This window comes from Cyprinodon tularosa, unplaced genomic scaffold (assembly GCF_016077235.1).
Source record: "Cyprinodon tularosa strain WSP-4 unplaced genomic scaffold, ASM1607723v1 ctg1204, whole genome shotgun sequence".
Classification (NCBI taxonomy): domain Eukaryota; kingdom Metazoa; phylum Chordata; class Actinopteri; order Cyprinodontiformes; family Cyprinodontidae; genus Cyprinodon; species Cyprinodon tularosa.
The window spans coordinates 263,967-284,016 of NW_024038009.1; the positions used below are offsets into that span (position 1 = coordinate 263,967).

The window sequence follows — 20,050 nt, forward strand, 5'->3', positions numbered from 1 at the left end:
GTGGAGGTAGCATCACGGTAGCATCATGGTGGAGGTAGCATCATGGTGGAGGTAGCGTCATGGTGGAGGTAGCATCACGGTAGCATCATGGTGGAGGTAGCATCATGGTGGAGGTAGCATCACGGTAGCATCATGGTGGAGGTAGCATCACGGTAGCATCATGGTGGAGGTAGCATCACGGTAGCATCATGGTGGTGGTAGCATCATGGTGGAGGTAGCATCACGGTAGCATCATGGTGGAGGTAGCATCATGGTGGAGGTAGCATCACGGTAGCATCATGGTGGAGGTAGCATCACGGTAGCATCATGGTGGAGGTAGCATCATGGTGGAGGTAGCATCACGGTAGCATCATGGTGGAGGTAGCATCATGGTGGAGGTAGCATCACGGTAGCATCATGGTGGAGGTAGCATCACGGTAGCATCATGGTGGAGGTAGCATCACGGTAGCATCATGGTGGAGGTAGCATCATGGTGGAGGTAGCATCACGGTAGCATCATGGTGGAGGTAGCATCACGGTAGCATCATGGTGGAGGTAGCATCATGGTGGAGGTAGCATCATGGTGGAGGTAGCATCACGATAGCATCATGGTGGAGGTAGCATCATGGTGGAGGTAGCATCACGGTAGCATCATGGTGGAGGTAGCATCATGGTGGAGGTAGCATCACGGTAGCATCATGGTGGAGGTAGCATCACGGTAGCATCATGGTGGAGGTAGCATCATGGTGGAGGTAGCATCACGGTAGCATCATGGTGGAGGTAGCATCATGGTGGAGGTAGCATCATGGTGGAGGTAGCATCACGATAGCATCATGGTGGAGGTAGCATCATGGTGGAGGTAGCATCACGGTAGCATCATGGTGGAGGTAGCATCATGGTGGAGGTAGCATCACGGTAGCATCATGGTGGAGGTAGCATCATGGTGGAGGTAGCATCACGGACTGAAGAAAACGGGAGCGTTTGATTCCAGTGACTGGATCCTCCAGGGACCCGGTCTACCTGGACTGGATCCTCCAGGGACCCGGTCTGTGGGTTCAAACAGGTCCACCCTTCACCAGCTTTCACCACCTGTACTATCTGTTGCCTAGCAACCATAACAGTTGACACTCAAAGCTTTCAAAGAATGGCTGCTGAACATCTCTGCTGTTCTGGGTGTTAATAACATTTCTGAGGAGCTTCAGCAGCAGTACGGTCGTCTCAGATATCAGGTTTATAGTCCCCCCCCTGCAGATATATTAGAATCTGTCCTTAAATTCCAGCCAAACCCATTTAATCAGTAACAGATTAAAACCTTTAGATAAACCAAACATTACCGCCACATATCTGACTCTATAACCATTAAAACAACTATTTTCATTCATTTCAGACGGAACTATTCACAGACTGGATTATATTAAACTGAACCTCCAATTTTCACCACTGTTTGGCGCCATTTCCCTGTTTCCTCTGATCATGGAGCAGCCGGCTTGCTTGGACTCGCAATGAATCCTGGGAAAACCAAGGATAGCGAGGATACATCGGACCCGTCCTTCAAATGGGCAGAAGGACTCGTTAGTCGGCCGCATGACGAGGAGTCTTCCAATCTGAACAGACCTCGGCGCCGCGCTATGACATCATCGAATGAATCTGGCCTTCAGAGGATGCAGCTGCTGGATTCAGCAAACAGCCCAGAAACACCCACTTCCTGTCCTCTCAGCCATGAACGGGTTTATCTGCAGGATGTCTGAGACCAGAAACCTGAGATATAATGTAGAAAAAGAATACATAGAAGCAGCTATGCAGCAGAATCATTCAAATAAAACATAAAATCCAAACAACGAAAGTAAAACTTTCACTCAAAGACTTTTATTATGAAATGTGGAAAGAAAGAAGCTGACATCATCAAATATAAGAAGCTTTCTTTCAGGAATATTACGCTGCTGCAGGTGAACTTTGGTTACATGAAGGATAAAAAGAAGCAGCTGCTGGTGAGAAGAACCTCTGGAGAGGTCAGAGGTCAGTCTGAGAGTCTCTGACAGTCTGCAGACCGAAGACGTTCTACAGAGCGACAAACCGAGACGTTACAGAAGCAGAAGCTTCGCTGAAAGTCTCAGAATTGTCTGTTTTCTACGATTCGGTCTTTTGCAGTTTCTAACCCTGAATGATGAGCAGCGGTGGGGGAGGGGCAGGTAGAGTCCACATGTCTCTCATGTCTCGGTCGTCCCGGCGACGTGTCTCTCAGTCTCGGTTCCAGCGTTCAGCTCTAAGGACTTGTTCTGGCTGCTGTTGGACTGCGGTGCGTGGCAGCCCAGGACTCGGACCTGAGTCAGGCCGCGGCGGCACTCTTTGCGGATGTTGTTGCTGGACAGGACGTAGAGAATGGGGTTGACGGCGCTGTTGATGGTGGACAGACCGAGAGAGATGGTGTAGGGGGTGTACATGTTCCTCTCAAACAGGCAGGGGGTGTTTACCAGCTGGGGGAACTGGGCGAAGACGGCGCGGATCAGCAGGATAAGATGGTAGGGGCCGAAGCAGATGAGGAACAGCATCACCACCGCCACAGCCAGCCGGCGAACGCGGCGTTTCTGGCCGCCCTGCAGGCCCGTGCTGCGTTGCACGTTGGCCAGGACGCAGCGGTTCGTCACTGCTAGCAGCAGCAGCGGAAGCAGGAAGCCCACGATGAAGCGGGCGTAGTTGAAACCCATGATCCTGCCGCCGCCGCCGCCGCCGCCAGGCTCAAAGCAGCGTCCCTGGCCTTCGGCGTCGCCCTCCCTCATGGTGAAGACGGCGGTGTGACCCAGGGCCACCACCAGAACAACAGCCACCGTGACGATCACGGCGTGGTGCTGACGCCGCAGCCCGCGGGACTCCAGGCTGTAGACCACCGCCCAGTAACGGTCGCAGGAGATGCAGCAGAGCAGGAAGATGCTGATGTACATGTTGTTGAAAAAGACGTAGCCCGTCATCTTGCAGGCGGTGGAACTCCACCTCCAGGAATGGCCGCTGTTGACGTAGTCGGCCCAAAGCGGCAGAGTGAACAGGTAGGTCAGGTCGCACACAGACAGACTCCACAGGTAAACGGCCAGCACGTTTTTCCTGCACACCTGCTGCCAGGTGAGGAAGATGGTCAGCACGTTGGCGGGAAGGCCGACCACCAGAACCACGATGTAGAGGAGCAGCAGCGGCAGGCGGCCCTCCTCGTACGGCGCCTCACACGTAACATTGGTCATCAGAGATCCCTCTGGGGGCCCCATGGCAGTCAGCCCCGCCCACAGGACCGGGTCTGCAGAGACGGCTGACCAATCAGATCCAAGGACAACGGTCTGAAGGAAGAAGCGTCCAATCAGAGGGTTAGCATCGGGGGGGGGGAGCTGTCGGTCCAGGATCCGGGTCTGCAGGGCTAAATGTCCAATCAGATCATGGATCCATCGTCACGGTGATGCTGGCGGACCAATCAGGAGGTCAGAACCTGGAGAGACGAAGAGAAGGAGATTAAACTGAAGGTTCTGTTCAGGTTCTAAGAACCGAGCTTCAAGCATCCAGAACTTCTCCGCTCCTCAGTTTGGATCAGATTTAAATAATCAACCAACATCCAAACTGTTTAAAACGGATTAAAATTCAAACATTTCTCCTTTAATAGACAGATTATCATCTTTATAGAGCTGATTAAAATCTGTTATCGTTTTTATTTACATCCTGCAGAAAATATCAACCTTTTTACTTTGATTCCATCAAAGTTTAAAATCTTCCATAAAAGTTTAACTTTTTAAACTGTTCTCGATTCAACGTCCATCAGTTAACCGACATTTTTATTCTAATATTTCTATAAAACCTCCATCTGAGGAAAATAAACATTTCTTCAATTCATTATTTACCTTTAAGCAGTTAAATTAGTATTTTTACTCTTAAAATAGAATAATTAGATAATATGAACTTAACAGAAAACAAAGCAATAGTTTATTTCTAATTTTAAATGATTTTGTTCCTTTGGAAATGGAAACTTTCCTCCTCAGTTTTAGATTTATTTAGATTTCGATAGTTTGCAGTGAATTTTCACCGTTTCCTGTTCTTTCCTGAGGCGTTAAATCTCCGGATCTCTGATCCAACCTCAGAAAATGAAAACCTGCTGCTGACCTCAGGTGACCTCAGGTGACCTTCTCGCTAACGGATAAATCTCCTCGCTGCTTCAAAGCCGACAGCAGAAGAAGAGGCGCTGCGTCCTGACTGACAGGAATTACCTGCTGCCTTTATTCGCTCTTCCTCTGCCTCCTCTTCATCACCACCTGCAGCCTGAGCACGTCTGCCGTACATGTAGCACGATGAGCGTGCCTTTTCACACGTGTCTGTAGTTTCACGTCTAAGACAGGAAGCATCTGTGGATTTCTGAGGCCACGCCCACTTCTGACTCCGTCTGCTTCCTCAGTCACGATTCAATCATCTAGGCGCTTCAGGATTGATGACTGACCCACATCATGACCCTCCCACCACCGTGCCGTGTCCCGCCTACAGGTGAAAGCTGCTGTCACTCAAACACAGAGTGAAGGAGGACAAACTTCTCTTCGCTGTCTGACGTTAAAATGTCGATAATTTCCTGCCAAGAATAAAAGAAAGGAACTTTTTCACTGAGCTAAAAACCAGAGCTTCCAGTTAAACCAAAACCAGTTAAACTTCCAGTTAAACCAGAACCCTCCTGGGGGTTTTAGGGTTTTCTACCTTAGTTTCAGTTCTAGTTTAATTGATACTGATGGGTTTAAAGTTTTAAAGACATCTTTAAAGTCAGAAGTTTTCATACAGTGAGAAAAGGGATGCAGCAGGGAGCGTTATCACAGATCCTTCCTCCCAGCAGCTGGAAGACTCTAGAACCACCACTGTTCCCAGTAACCTCAACCAGTTCTTCCATTCAGGCTGATTCTGCTCAGTTTCTACCTTAGTCAGTTAAATAACCTGCTGCTGTCATTCTGCACATCTCTGATGTTGCTGCTATTTTCAATTTACTGTAAAAATGTCCATAGCTGCATATTGGTTATTTATTCTCCAGTTTTATATTGTTAAAACACTTTACAGGATTTTATTATTTATATTTTAAATCTTCACTATTATGTTATTCTTAGACATTTTTCTAAAGTTCACGTTTGTGTGAGAATTTTTTTCTATAATATTTTTGCTGCTTTAAACACCAGAGTTTCCCCATTTAGGGGCAATAAAGGGATTTTCTATTCTATTCTACATGTATTCTAACTACGGCTTTAAAGGTGAAGATGATGATGATGATGATGATGATGATGGTGATGATGATGACGATGATGATGACGATGGGCCATGAAAGCCTCTGAATAATTTCTGAATCCATCCTGTTTTAGGGCGTAAAGAACGAGGCGACCTCACAGGGTGCAGCTAAAGATGAGGGTGATGGTAAGGAGGCCTTCCTCATCATCAAAGGAAACTTCTGACGAACTTTCTGATAAAATGTAGCAATCGGACGCGACTTTCCGGCAGGCGTCTATTCTAATTATTCGAGAGAAATGATGTCATGATGTCATCATGACACCCAGCTCTACCCCCCCCCCCCCCCCCCCTCCTGTAATAAAGGCCTTATTCACCAACAACTTCCTTCATTTGAACAGCAGTAAAACTGAGCTTCTCCTTATTGGCAGTAAATCCACAGCTTCCTCCTGATGATTGACAGTTCCTCCATCTCACTGTCCCTCCAGATTAAGAGCCTTTTAATCCCGTATCAATAACTTTACCTGCTCTGCCTCCTCTTAGGAAGCATCTCTACCATCCTCACTGAGAAACACAGACTCACTTCTCCATTTCCACTAAAAGCTCATCTGTTTAAGATTCTCTTTCATGTTAATCTCCCTGTTCCAGCCTTTGTGTTTTTAAATTCTGTTGCGTTTTTATCTTTGTACAGTGTCCAGGAGTGTCCAGAAAGGTTCCTTTGAAATGAAATGTATTATTATTCTTATTATCAATCAGCAATGAAAGCAAAGCAGAAATCAGAGCTTCTGGTTTGGCTCCTGATCCGAGTCCAGATGTTTTCTGCATCTGTTGGTTCTGTGTTCACAGAAAGGTGCTGACAGTAACGCCTGAAACTTTCTAACGTTTCCTGTGGAAAATCTGCATCTTTTCTGATTCTAACGGAAACTCTGAGGTGAGATTTATGCTGAACAGATGATGACATCATTTCCCATCAGTGCAGAGCTTTTTTCTGACAGTGAGGCTTCAAAATGACAATCAGCCGAGAACTCTTCATCACACAGAAAGGAGGTCTTCGTCACTTCTTTGGGTCTGATGAGACGACCTGCTGACTGTGAAACGAACATTTATATTTATTTAGGGCACGGTCGGTGGAGGAGTGATGACGCGGGCTTCTGCCCTCAGTCTATCAATAAAGCTGCTTTAGGTTCTCCTTCTCCAGTGATGCAGAATGTTTTCTAAGCTGGAGTCGCAGTTAGATCGGAACATCGCAGTTAGATCAGAACGTCGCAGTACGATCAGGACGTCACAGTTAGATCGGAACATCGCAGTACAATCAGGACATCGCAGTTAGTACAGAACGTCACAGTATGATCAGGACGTCGCACTTAGATCAGAACGTCGCAGTACGATCAGGACGTCGCACTTAGATCAGAACGTCGCAGTACGATCAGGACGTCGCAGTTAGATCAGAATGTCGCAGTTAGATCGGGAGTCTCCCACTTTATCTGGAACCGGGTCGCGGGGGCAGCAGACTAAGCAGAGACTCCCAGACTTCCCTCTCCGCAGACACCTCCTCCAGCTCTGCTGGGGGAAGCCCTAGGCGCTCCCAGGCCAGCCGAGAGACATAGTCTCTCCAGGGTGTCCTGGGCCGTCCCCTGGGCCTCCTCCCTGTGGGACGTGCCCGGGGGAGGCTTTCCTGGCATGGTGGCTTGTCCCCCTCAGGTTGGAGGAGAGTCCCTGCCTCAAGTGGAGGAGTTCAAGTATCTTGGGGTCCTGTTCACGAGTGAGGGAAGAATGGAGCGGGAGATCGATAGACGGATCGGTGCGGCTGCTGCAATAATGCGGACGCTGCACCGGTCTGTCGTGGTGAAGAGAGAGCTGAGCGAAAAGGCAAAGCTCTCAATTTACTGGTCGGTCTACGTTCCTACCCTCACCTGTGGGTCGGTCTACGTTCCCACCCTCACCTATGGGTCGGTCTACGTTCCCACCCTCACCTATGGGTCGGTCTACGTTCCCACCCTCACCTATGGGTCGGTCTACGTTCCTACCCTCACCTATGGGGCGGCCCAAAAAAGTTCCCCACCCTCACCTATGGGTCGGTCTAACGGTTTTCCTACCCTCCCCCTGTGGGTCGGGGCTAAAAGTTTCCCACCCTCCCCCTAGGGGCTTTTAACTTCCCAAACCCCCACCTGTGGGTCCGGGCTAAAGTTCCCACCCTCACCTGTGGGTTTATTTTAAAAGTTCCCCACCCCCCACCTGTTGGGGGCATTTTAAAATTTCCCACCCCACCTATTGGGGCGGGCTACTTTTCCCACCCTCCCCCTTTGGGTCGGTCAAAACGTTCCCAACCCCCACCTAAGGGTCCGGGCTTAAAAAGTTCCCCAAACCCTCACCTATGGGTCGGTCCCAACGTTCCCACCCTCAAACCCGTTTGGGCAGTCCCAAAAGTTCCTACCCTTTACCCCGTGGGGCGGTTTTAAATTTTCCCACCCTCACCTTTGGGGCGGTCTAAAAAGGTTTTTTCCCCCCCACCATGGGTTTGGTCACGTTCCCACCCCCACCAAAGGGTCGGGCCCCAAAGTTCCCCCCCCCCAAACCCGTGGGTCAAATTTCCCACGTTCCCCCCCGACCCCTCTTCCCCCCCCCTTGGGTCGGGCCCAAATTTTCCCCCCCTTTAAAACCCATGGGTTTGGGGCCAAAAGTTTCCCCCCCCACCTATGGGGTCGGTCCCAAAAAGGGTTTCCCCCCCTCAAAACCTATGGGGGCGGGCCCAAAAATTTTCCCACCCTCACCTGGGGGTTCGGGGCTAAAACTTTCCCACCCCCACTTTTGGGTCGGTTTTAAAGTTTTCCAAAACCCCCACCTGTGGGTCGGTCAACTTTTCCCCCCCCCCACCTGTGGGGCGGATCTAAAACGTTTTCCCCCCCCACCTTTGGGGTTCCCCCCCTATTGGGTTTTTTTCCCCCCTCACCTATGGGTTTGGTCTATGTTCCCCCCCCAAACCCATGGGTTTGGTCTAAAAAAGTTTCCCCCCCCTCACCTATGGGTCAGCTAAAGTTCCTACCCTCACCTGTGGGTCGGGCAAAAAAGTTTCCCCCCCTCACCTATGGGTCGGGCTAAGTTTCCCACCCTCACCTATGGGTCGGTCTAAATTTCCCAAACCCCCACCTAAGGGTCAGTCTAAATTTTTTTACCCTCACCTGTGGGTCGGTTCCCATGTTCCCAAACCCCCAAACCCATGGGTTTGGGCTACGTTCCCCAAACCCCCACCTATGGGTTTGGGCTAATAAAGTTTCCCCCCCCTCAACCAAAGGGGCCGGGCTAATTTCCCCCCCCTCACCTAAAGGGTTTAGTCTTTTCGGGTTTTCCACCCTCCCCCCTTGGGGCGGTCTAATTTTCCCCACCCCACCTATGGTCCCTCCTACGTTCCCACCCCCCCACCTAGGGGCGGTCTAAATTTCCCCCCCTCACCTATGGGTCGGAAAACTACGTTCCCACCCTCAAACCCATTTGGGGCCCCTTTTAAAGTTTCCCCCCCTCACCTATGGGTCGGTCAAACGTTCCCCACCCTCCCCCTATGGGGCCCGGGCTAAAAGTTCCCAAAGCTCAAACCCTTTGGGCGTCTACTTTCCAAACCCCCACCTATGGGTTTGGGCTAACGTTCCTACCCCAAAACCCCCCTATGGGGCGGGCTACACCTACCCCTCACCCATTGGGGCGGTCAAAGGGTTTCCCAAACCCCCCCCCTATGGGTCCCGGGCTACTTTCCCCCCCCCCACCTATGGGGGCGGTCCCAAAAGTTTTCCCCCCCTCCCCCCCGTGGGGCGGTCTACGTTTCCCACCCTCACCTGTGGGCGGGCCCAAAGTTTTCCCACCCTCACCTATGGGTCGGTCTACGTTCCCACGCCAACCCGTGGTCGGGCCCAAAGTTCCACGCTCACCCCGTGGGCCCGGGCTTACGTTCCCCAAACCCCACCTATTTGGGGCCCGTCCCACGTTTCCTACCCCCCACCTGTGGGGCGTTCTAAAATTCCTACCCTCACCTGTGGGTCGGTTCTACGTTCCCACCCCCACCTAAGGGTTTGGTTCCAACTTCCTACCCTTTACCTGTGGGTTTTGTCTACGTTCCTAAACCCCACCTTTGGGTCGGTCCCATCTTTCCTACCCCCACCTAAAGGGCCCCTAACCCTTCCCCCCCCCCATGTTTCGGTTTAAAACCCTTCCAACCCCCCCCAAATTCGTCCTTAAAAAAAAAGCCCACCCCACCAAAGGGTCGGTCTACTTTCCCCCCCCTCCCCCATTTCCCCCTTCCCACGTTCCTCCCCTCACCCATTGGTTCGGTCTAAAATTCCCACCCTCACCCAGGGGGTTTGGGCTAAAGTTCCCACCCTCACCCATGTTCGGCTTTCGTTTCCCACCCTCACCTATGGGGGCGGTCCCCCAAAAGTTCCCACCCTCACCTATGGGTCGGTCCTAAAATTCCCACCCTCACCTATGGGGCGGGCTAAAGTTTCCCCCCCTCACCTATGGGTTTGGTCTATGTTCCCCCCTCACCTATGGGTCGGCTAAATTTTCCCCCCCCCTCACCTATGGGTCGTCTAAAAAGTTTCCCCCCCCTCACCGTGGGTCCCATCTACTTTCCCACCCTCACCTATGGGTCGGGCTACGTTCCCCACCCTCACCTATTGGGGCGGTCCCAAAAGTTCCCCCCCCTCACCTAAGGGTCCGGGCTACGTTTTCCCACGCTCAAACCCCCTGGGTCGGTTTTTAACTTTTCCCACCCTCACCTATTGGGGCGGTTTTTTACGTTCCCCCCCTCAACCCCGTGGGTCCGGGCCCAAAAGTTCCCCACCCTCAAAACCCCTGGGTTTTGGGCTTTCTTCCTACGCTCCCCCCGTTGGGGCGGTCTACGTTCCTAAACCCCCACCTATGGGTCGGGCTTAAACGTTCCTACCCCCCACCTATGGGTCGGTCTACATTTTCCAACCCCTCAAACCCCTGGGGCGGCCCAAAAATTCCCCCCCTCACCTAAGGGGGCCGGGCCCAAAAAGTTCCCCCCCCCTCACCTATGGGTCCCGGGCTAAAAATTCCCAAACCCCCATCCCCTTGGGGCGGGCACGTTTTCCCCCCCCACCCCGTTGGGGCCGGGCTAAAAGTTCCCCACCCTCCCCCTATGGGTCGGGCCCAACGTTTTCCCACGCTCAAACCCCTTTGGGGCGGCCTAAAAGTTTCCTACCCCCACCGTGGTCGGGGCTACTTTTTCCCACCCTCACCTTTTGGGTCAGTCTTTTAAAGTTTTCCCACCCCCACCTTTGGGTCGGTCTTACGTTCCTACCTCCCCCCTGTGGGTCGGTTAAATTCCCCAAACCCCCCACCTATGGGGCGGTCTAAAAAGTTCCTTTCCCTCAAACCCGTGGGTCGGGGCTAAAAAATTTCCCACCCTCCAAACCCAAGGGTCGGTCTAAACGTTCCTACCCTCACCTATGGGTCGGTCTAAAAGTTCCTACCCCCACCTGTTTGGGGCGGTTCTAAAGTTCCTAAACCCCACCCATGGGCGGTCCCAAATTTTCCCCCCCCTCACCTAAGGGGGTTTGGTTTTACGTTCCCACCCTCCCCCCATGGGTTCTACTTTCCCTTTCCCCACCCTGGGTCGGGGCTAAAAATTTTCCCCCCCCCACCTATGGGTTGGCTACGTTTCCCAAACCCCCACCCATGGGTCGGTCTAAAGTTTCCCCACCCTCACCTATGGGGGGGGGGTCAAATACGTTCCCACCCTCACCTATGGGGCGGTCCCAAAGTTCCCACCCCCCACCTATGGGGCGGTCTAAACGTTTCCCCCCCTCCCCCCAAAAAAGGGTCCTCCCACGTTATACCCTCACCTATGGGTCGGGCTACTTTTCCCCCCCTCACCCTTTGGGGCGGTCCCCAAATTTTCCAACCCTCACCCCATGGGGCGGTCCCACTTTTTCCCACGCTCAAACCCCTGGGTCGGTCTAAAGATCCTAAACCCAACCCCTGGGGCGGTCCCAAAAGTTCCACCCTCCAAACCCATGGGTCAGCTAAAAAACGTTCCTACCCTCACCTGTGGGTCGGTCTACATTCCCCACCCTCACCTGTGGGTCGGTCCCAAAATTTTCCCCCCCCTCCACCTAAAGGGTCGGGTTTTAAAAGTTTCCCCCACCCTCACCTTTGGGGCTGTCTACGTTTTTTACCCTCACCTGTGGGTTTGGGCTAAAAAATTTTCCCACCCTTTAAACCCATGGGTTTTGGTTTTAAAAGTTCCTACCCTCACCTGTGGGCGGTCTAAAAGTTCCCCACCCCACCCCCCTGGGTCGGTCCCAAAGTTCCCACCCTCACCTATGGGGCGGTCTTTTCTTTCCCCCCCCTCCAACCCATGGGTCGGGCCCACCCTTTCCCACCCTCAAACCCATTGGGTCCCGGGGCTAACGTTCCCACCCCCCCTATGGGGTTTGGGCTAACGTTCCCACCCCCTCCCCCCATGGGTCGGTCAAAAAGTTCCTACCCCCCACCTATGGGTCGGGTCTCTTCCCCCCCCCCCACCTATGGGTTTTTTTACCCTTCCCACCCCCCTATGGGCGGCAAAACTTCCCACCCCCACCAAAGGGTCGGTCTATGTTCCCACCCTCACCTATTGGGCGGTCTAAAGTTCCCACCCCCCACCCTTTTGGGTCCCGGTTCCCAAAGTTCCCACCCTCAACCCGTGGGTTTGATCTACGTTCCCAAAACCCTTCCCCCTATGGGGCGGTCCCAAAGTTTTCCCCCCCTCCAAACCCATGGGTCGGGTTTAAAAGTTTCCCCCCCCTACCTATGGTCGGTCCCAAAAGTTCCCCACGCTCACCCGTGGGGCGGTTTTACTTCCCTACCCTCACCTATGGGTCGGTCTAACCCTTCCCACCCTTTACCTGTGGGTCGGGCTAAACGTTCCTACCCTCACCCATGGGGTTTGGCTAAAGTTCCTTTAAAGCTCACCCGGGGTCCCGGGCCTAAAAGTTTCCCACCCCACCTATGGGGGTTCGCCCCCCTTTCTTAAAATTTCCTACCCCTCACCCATGGGCGGTCTAAATTTTTCCCCCCCTCACCCCATGGGTCGGTCAAACGTTCCCCCCCCTCCCCCCTATGGGTCGTTTTACATTCCCTCCCCACCCATGGGTCGGTCAAAAGTTTCCCCCCCCCCCCCCCCTGTGGGGCGGCCCAAAAGTTCCTTAAACCCCACCTATTGGTCCCGGGCTTTTAAAAAACGTTTCCAAAGCTCCCCCCGGGTCGGGGCTACTTCCCACACCAAACCCCTGGGTCGGTTCTACGTTCCTACCCTCACCTATGGGGCAGTCTACGTTCCCCCCTCAACCTTTTGGGCGGACAAAAGTTCCTACCCTCACCTGTGGGTCCCGGGCTACTTTTCCCCCCCTCACCTATGGGTCGGTCCCAAAGTTTCCACCCTCACCTTGGGTCGGGGCTTAAAAAAAAAACGTTTCCCCCCCCTACCCCTCCCAAACCCATGGGTCGGTCTAATATTTTAAAAAGTTCCTACCCCCCCTCAAACCCCCGGGTCGGGTTCCCCCCCCACCGGGGGGCCTTACCCTCCCCCCCTTTGGGGCGGTCCCAAAAGTTCCTACCCTCACCCAGGGGGGTCTAGTTCCCAAACCCCCACCTATTGGGGTTTGGGCTACGTTCCCAAACCCCCACCCCATGGGTCTTTTTAAAAAATTCCTACCCTCCCCCATTGGGGGCGGGTAAAAACGTTTTCCCCCCCTCACCTTGGGTTTGGGCCAAAGTTTCCCCCCCTCAAACCCCCGGGGTTTGGTCCCAAATTTTCCCACCCTACCTATGGGTTTGGTCCTAAAGTTTCCCACCCTCCAAACCCCCGGGTTGGGCTAAAAAGGTTTTCCCCCCCTCACCTATGGGTCGGTCTACGTTTTTCCCCCCCTCACCCCTTTGGGGCGGGTTCCCCCCCCAACCGTTTCCTACCCTTCACCTATGGGGTCATTAAATCTTTATCATTGGCGGAAAAACGGATCCCAACCAAGGCGGTCAAAAATGGGGCTTCCCCACCCCAGGGGGGCCCCGGGCCCCCCTCCCCTTAAAATAAGGGGTGGGCTCGGTTCCCCCCTCCCCCGGGCCCGGATCCCCTTCCCCCCCAATTTTCCAAAAAAGTTCCCATTGGGGCACAAAAAATCCCCCCTCCCGTTTGGGCCGGCTCGGCCCCCCTCACCAAGGGTTTGGGTTAGGACCCTCCCAAAGGGGCCGGCTGCCCCCCCTCTCCACTCCAAAAGGAATCAGTTGAGGGTCGGTTTTATTTTAACCCTCCCCCCTTTTGCCACTTTCCATAGGGTCGTTAGGACCCTCATTGGGGGCCGTTCCCCCCCACACCAGGGCGGGCAGTTAAACCTTTAATGGGGCCGGCTTTTCCCCCCTCCCATTTTCCAAGGGGTCCCCCCTTTGGAGTCTTTTTCCTACCCCCCTTGGGGGGTCCTTCCCCCCCTCCCAGGGTCGGGGTTTGGACCCCCGGCCCCCTTGGGAGCCCGTTCCCCCCCACCAGGGAGTCAGTTTTAGGGGCCGGTCCATTCCCCAACCCCCCCTGGCTCCTTTCCCAACCCCCCCTAGGGTCGGGTTAAACGGTTCCCCCCCTCACCGGTAACTTCCCCCACCCCCCAAGAAGGTTTAGTTAGGAACCCCTCATTGGGGGAACCCCCCTTGGGGGTCCTTCCCCCCCTCCCAGGGGGGTCAAAAAAAATTTAAAGGTCGGTCCAATTTCCCGGGGCCGGCTTTTCCCCCCCTTTTTCACATTCCAGGGGGTCAAGTTAGAAGTGGGTGCATTCCCAACCCCCGGTTCTCCTCCCCAATCCCAGGGGTCAGTTTTAAGGGGCCTTCCCCCGTCCCTCCCCGGGGGCCGGTTCTTTTCCCCCCCATCCCTAGGGGTCATTTTAGGGGCTCCCCCATCCCCCGGGTCGGAAGCCCCGGTTCTCCCTTCCCACCCCCCCCAGGGGGGGAATTCCATTAAGGGCTCCCTCATTTTTTAATTCGGGGGCCGTTCCCCCCCTCAACCCAACCAGAATAAAGGGTCGTTTTAGGAAGGTCCCGGGCTACGTTAGCTCCCGGGGGGCAAATTTCCACCCCCCCCAAGGGTCAAGTTTGAAAGGGTCCGGGCAATTCCAATCCCCCCGGGGGGTCCTTTCCCCCCTCCCATGGGGGAGTCAGTTTAACCCTCAATTTTGGGCCCCGTTTCCCCCCCACCATGGGGTCATTGAAGGGGTTTTTCCCCTCCCCCCCTTGGGGGCCGTTTTTACCCTCCCATTTTCCAAAAGTTTTTCATTAAGGGGGCCCCGGTTCCATCCCCGGGGCCGGCTCTTCCCCCCCCTACCCCGGGGGGGAAGTTTTAGGGGTTTTTAAGCCCATCCCCTTCGGTCCGTTCCCCCTCCCCCCCAATTTCCCCCCCCCAAGGGTTTCCAGTTAATAAGGGGGGTCGGTCAATTTCCCCCCCGGGGCCAAAATTTCCCCCCCCAACCAGGGGAGTTCCCCCCTTAGGGGCTCGGAACCATTCGGTTACCCCCCCGGGGGTTTTCCTCCCCCCCAAGGAGGGATCATTTAAAAAGGAAGGCCCCGGTCCCCGTGAAAGGGTTCCCCCCTCCCTCCCCAGAGGAAAAAGGGGGGGGAGCTCGGTCAATTTGGGGACCCGGGTTTTCCTCCAACCCAGAATTTATTTGAGGAGCTCGGTCATTTTTGGGAGCCGGTTCTTTCCCCCCCACATCCAAGGAGTCAGTTGAGGAAACCTGTCATTCGGGGGCCCGGCCCCTCCTCCACAAACCAGAGGAGTCAGTTTTTTGGGGCTCGGGGCATTTGGGAGCCGCGCTCCTCCAATCCAAGGAGTCCAGTTGGGGGGAGGGTCGGGCAAATTTTTTGGGGACCGGTTCTCCCTTTCCCCATCCAGAGGAAATCAGTTGAGGAGCTTTGGGCCCTTCGGGGAGCCGGTTTCCCCCACATCCAGAGGAGTCAGTTTAAGGGGGGGCCCCCCCGGTCAAAATTACGGGAGCCGCTGGGTCCCCCCCCAAACATTAACCCCCCGGGGGGGTTTTAATCAGTTGAGGGGCTCGGTCATTCGGGAGCCGTCTCCTCCACAACCAAAGGATCAGTTGAAGGGAAGGGGACGGGGTTTTAATCCGGGGGAGGAAGCCGGGTTTTTCTCCTCCACATCCAGAGGAGTCCCGTTTAGGGCTCGGTCCCTTTTCCCGGGGGCCGCTGCTCCTCCACATCCAAGGGAGTCAGTTGAGGAGCTCGTTTGGGGGTTCCCCTAAAACGGGGAGCCGGTTTCCCCCCTCCCACATTTCCCGAGGAGTTTTAGTTGAGGAGCCTTTGGGGCATTTTCGGGAGCCGCTGCTTTCCCCCACATCCGAGGAGTCATTTAGGAGCCCTCAGGGGGCTGTTTCCCCTTCGGGGAGGGCCCCTTTGGGGGTCCTCCACATCCAGAGGGGGTTTAGTTGAGGACCCGGTTCATTCGGGGCCGGTTCTCCTCCACAATCCAGAGGAGTCAGTTTTAGGACTCGGTCCCTTTTTGGAGGCCCCGGGTTTTCCTTCCCCCAAAAAAGAGGGGTCAGTTGAGGAGGCCGGGCAATTTGGGGGCCCCGGGTTTTCCTCCACATCCAGAGGGGTTCCCGTTGAGGAGCTCGGTCAATTTTGGGAGCCTTCTCTCCCCATCCAAAAGGGGTCAGTTTGGGGGGACTTCCCCCGGTTCCCCAAACCGGGAGGCCGGTTTTTCCCCCTCCACATCCAGAGGAGTCAGTTGGGAGCTCGGTCCCCCTTTGGGGGCCCCCCTTCTCCTTCCCCATCCAGAGGAGTCAAATTTTAGGAGGGCCTTTGGGGTGTTTTAAATCGGGGGGCCGGTTTTTCCCCCTCCACACCGAGGAAATCCCCGTTGAGGACCGGTCATAACGGGAGCCGGTTTCTCCCCACATCCAGAGGAGTCAGTTGAGAGCTCGGTTTATTTGGGAGCCCCCTTCTCCTCCCACATTCCCCAAAAGGGGTCATTTTAGGAGCTCGGGTTATTCGGAGCCGGTTCTCCTCCCACATCCAGAGGGGCAGTTGAGGACTCGGTCCATTCGGAGCCGCGGGTCCTCCACATCCAAGGAGTCAGTTGAGGGGCCCCGGGTTTTATTCGGGGGGCCGGTTTTTTTCCCCCACCCCCGAGGATCAGTTGAGGAGGGGCCTCGGTCATTCGGGAACCGGTTCTCCTCCCCCATCCAGAGGAGGGCGGTTTAGGAGCTCGGGCATTTCGGGGGCCGGTTCTCCACACATCCTGAGGGGTCCCGAATTGAGGAGGGTCGGTCCCTTCGGGAGGGCCCGGTTTTTCCTCCACATCCCGAGGAGTCATTGAGGACTCGGGGCATTTTTGGGAGCCGTTTCTTTCCCCCACATCCGAGGAGTCATTGAGGAGCTCCGGGCAAATTGGGACCGGTTCCCCCTCCACACCAGAGGAGTCAGTTGAGGAGCTTTTTCCTTCGGGAGCCGGGTTCCCCCTCCACAAACCGGGGGAGTCGTTGAGGAGCCTCGGGGGTTTCCCCCCTTGGGGCGGGGAGCCGCTTGGGGGGTTCCTCCCCCAAAATCCAAGGAGTCAGTTGAAAGGGGCTCGGTCATTTTGGGAAACCGCTGCTCCTCCACAATTTCCCGAGGGGTCCTTTAGGAGGGTCCCGGGCATTCGGGAGCCGCTGCTCCCCCACACCAGAGGAGTTTATTTGAGGAGCCCCGGGCATTTTGGGAGCCCCCGCTCCTCCCCCATCCAGAGAGTTTAGTTGGGAGCTCGGGCATTCCGGGGGCCGGTTCCCCCACCCTTTCCCGGGGGAGTCGTTAGGAGGGCTCGGGCATTTTGGGAGCCGCTGGGTCCTTTCCCCATCCGAGGAGTTTAGTTTAAAGGGGCTCGGTCCCCTTTCGGGAGCCGGTGCTCCTCCACATCCAGAGGAGTCAGTTGAGGAGCTCGGTCATTCGGGAGCCGCGGGTTCTCCTCCCCCATCCAGGGAGTCAAATTTAGGAGGCTCGGCTCAAACGGGGGGCCGGTTCTCCTCCACATTCCGAGGAAATATTGAGGACTCGGTCCATTTCGGGAGCCGTTTTTTCCTTCCCCCATCCTGAGGGAGGTTTAGGGTTTTAATAAAGGGGCTTTTTGGGGCCCCTTCGGGAGCCGGTCTCCTCCACATCCCATTAAGTGTCATTGGGAGGGCCTCCTCCCCTTCTTTGGGGGCCGGGGTTTACCCCCCCTCCACATCCGGGATTTAGTTGAGAGCCGGGCAAATTTGGGACCGGTCCCTCCACATCCAAAGGGGTCAGTTTTAGGAAACTCGGTCTTCGGGAGCCGTTCTTTTTTTCCCCATCCAGAGGAGCAGTTGAGGGGGGCTTTTCCCCCGGTTCCCCTAAAAATTTGGAGCCGGTTTCCCCCCTCCACCCTCCGAGGAGTCCCGTTGAGGAGCTCGTTCCCTTCGGGACCGGTTTTTTCCTCCACATCCGAGGGTCAGTTGAGGGGGCTCGGTCAACGGGAGCCGGTTTTTTCCCCCTTTCCTTTTTTGGGGGCCCACATTTCCCCCTGAGGAGTCAGTTGAGGAGGGCCGGGCCCTTTTCCCGGGGGCCCCGGTTTTTTCCCCCCACATCCGAAAGGGTCAGTTTGGAGGAGCCGGCCCCCCCATTCGGGATTTTCCGGGGTTCTCCCTTTCCCCATCCCGAAAGGGGTCAGTTGAGGAGCTCGGTCAATTCCCGGGGGCCGGGTTTTTCCCCCCCCCATCCAGAGGGGTCAGTTTGAGGGGCTTTGGGGGTTTTTCCCCTCCTTCGGAAGGGCCTCCGGGGGGTTTCCCCCCCTCCGGGGGTTTAAGAGGGTTTTGGGAGGTTTTTCCCCCCCGGGGTTTAAGGGGGGATTTTAATTGGGTTTAGTTCTTCCAGCCGGTTCTTCCCCAACCCGGGAAAATCCGGAAACCCCTTAAAAAACTTTGGGGGGCTGGTTTTTTTACCCCGGTGTTGGAAAAATTTTAAAACCCCGGGCCCCTTCCGCTGCTTAAAGGAAATTCTGGGGTGGGTTTTTTTTCTTTCCCCCCCTTTTAAAGGGAGGTTTTTTTGTTCCTTTTTTTAAAGAATGTTTGATCTTTTCCACCAAGAACCATTAATGAATCTACATCAATAAATACATGAACTCCTCGTTCTAGATTCTAGAGAGAACATCTGGTTTAGAGGTAAATAGAACGAGGTTTTATTTTTTACTTTTGCTGATAAAAGTTCAGCTGCTGAACTGCCTGAATCTCTCTTTATTTTTTCCTCTAAATCATAAAAAATTTTGACAATAAAAATTAAATTTCCCCCAAAAGGTTTTTAACCAATCCCTTCCCGAAAAACAAATCCAAACGGCGAAAATTAAAACTGCTGGATTATAATCCGTAATATTCTCAAGATTTCCTTCACATCTAATCCATATTTAATGCGCTCAGTCTGTTGCTCTTTGTTCCTCAATCAGCTGATGATTTCCCACCATCTCCAGGGTCAAAGGTCAGCCTGCATCACTTCACTCACCTGAGCCGCTGCTGGAGGTCTGCCTCTGTCCTCGCGCTGCTCTGGAATAGAAGGATGAAAGAAGAGCTGCCGACAAACGCCTGGGTGACGTCACTGCCGTCATCGGCAGGCTGAGGTGTTGACCCCCCGCCCCCTCCCCCCAGTGTCTGAGAGGAGCAGCAGAACCAACTGGGCTCAGAGGAGGAGAGCGGCGCCATCTGGTGGCAGCAGGTGGAACATCAGCACTGGGCATAGAAAACCTGATGTAGAAAAGACCCTCAGCTCACAGCTGGACCCAGCGAGGTGAACCGAACTGATCTCTATTTATTCCTGGATTGCTGATGGCCTGAAAATGTAAAAACTAAAAGTCACCTGCCGCCATCTTGGTACTCCCTACTCCCACAGACATAAATGCCAACCAGGCTGCAAAAACAAGCAGTTTTCCTGCTGTGGAAAGAAGTTTCATTACTGATGAAAAAACTGTATCTTAATGTGAATTCACCCTAAATGTAAAAGTTCTATTATTAAAGGTATTTAATCAGTGGATAGTTCATGTGTGTGTTTTCATTAATACTTGTTTAGTTTATGCAAATAATCCGATTTTTGTTGTAACTAAGATCAAAAAGCAAAATTTCAATTTATGTTTCCTGTTATTTTATCAATTAATGTGATTTTTCTAGAGTAGAAACTGAAGCTCTGTGGATTTATTGAATTAGTTCATTAATTTAGCTCTATTGTAAATCTGTCAGATTTAAAGGCTGATGGTTATGACGTCATTCACCATCTGCAGGCAGGTTTAACAGACATGGACCTGTAACTCAGTCTGGATGGAAAATCTTTTAATTATAAATTAAATGTAATAAATACATGTTTATTACATGAACATCATCTGTATTATTGTGAACACATTAATTTTATTGTGATGGATTATATGTTATATTAGATGATTTATAGACTTCATAATGACTCTGTGATGTGATAGATCTATTTATTTATTCTAGGTTAAGTTTATCTACTGTTGCTATGAAACAGCCAGTCTGTGTCAAACTGATGAATTTATCTTTATTTTAGAAATCTGAAAATGAGAACATCATGGTTGTTTGATCCTGTAGCACAGATTGTTTACAGTGACCGGTTTAACTAGGGAGTACCAATATGGCGGCCGGTGGCTTCCCTTTAACCAGCCAATCAGCGGGTTGCTGACCAGTAAATTCACTCAGATCAGAACCGAAGCTAAAGGTTCTGATGGGAACTGATCCCATATTATAACTTTATTAACATGTAGATCAGAATCATCAGGATGTTTTGATCTCAGATCTGCAGCTTCTTCTTC

At 53.5% G+C, this 20,050-nt stretch overlaps 1 protein-coding gene across 2 annotated transcripts; it reads right to left on the reverse strand.

Moving 5' to 3' along the window:
- Nucleotides 1–1,829: 1,829 nt before the first annotated feature.
- Nucleotides 1,830–19,199, reverse strand: gpr132b (G protein-coupled receptor 132b). 2 transcript variants are annotated; one of them, XM_038274736.1, is made up of 2 exons: nt 18,739–19,199; nt 1,830–3,448 (listed from the first exon to the last, which is right to left on the reverse strand). In XM_038274736.1, exon 2 carries the CDS (start codon nt 3,231–3,233, stop codon nt 2,187–2,189), a length of 1,047 nt encoding a protein of 348 aa, XP_038130664.1. In that variant the 5' UTR covers nt 3,234–3,448; nt 18,739–19,199; the 3' UTR covers nt 1,830–2,186. The 2 variants fall into 2 exon arrangements, with proteins under 2 accessions (XP_038130664.1, XP_038130673.1); XM_038274745.1 differs by lacking the exon at nt 18,739–19,199 and adding an exon at nt 4,218–4,428.
- Nucleotides 19,200–20,050: the final 851 nt, after the last annotated feature.

What these genes read in the sequence shown, in the direction of transcription:
- gpr132b (XM_038274736.1), bottom strand. Translation starts at nt 3,233, where the DNA reads ATGGGGCCCCCAGAGGGATCTCTGATGACCAATGTTACGTGTGAGGCG.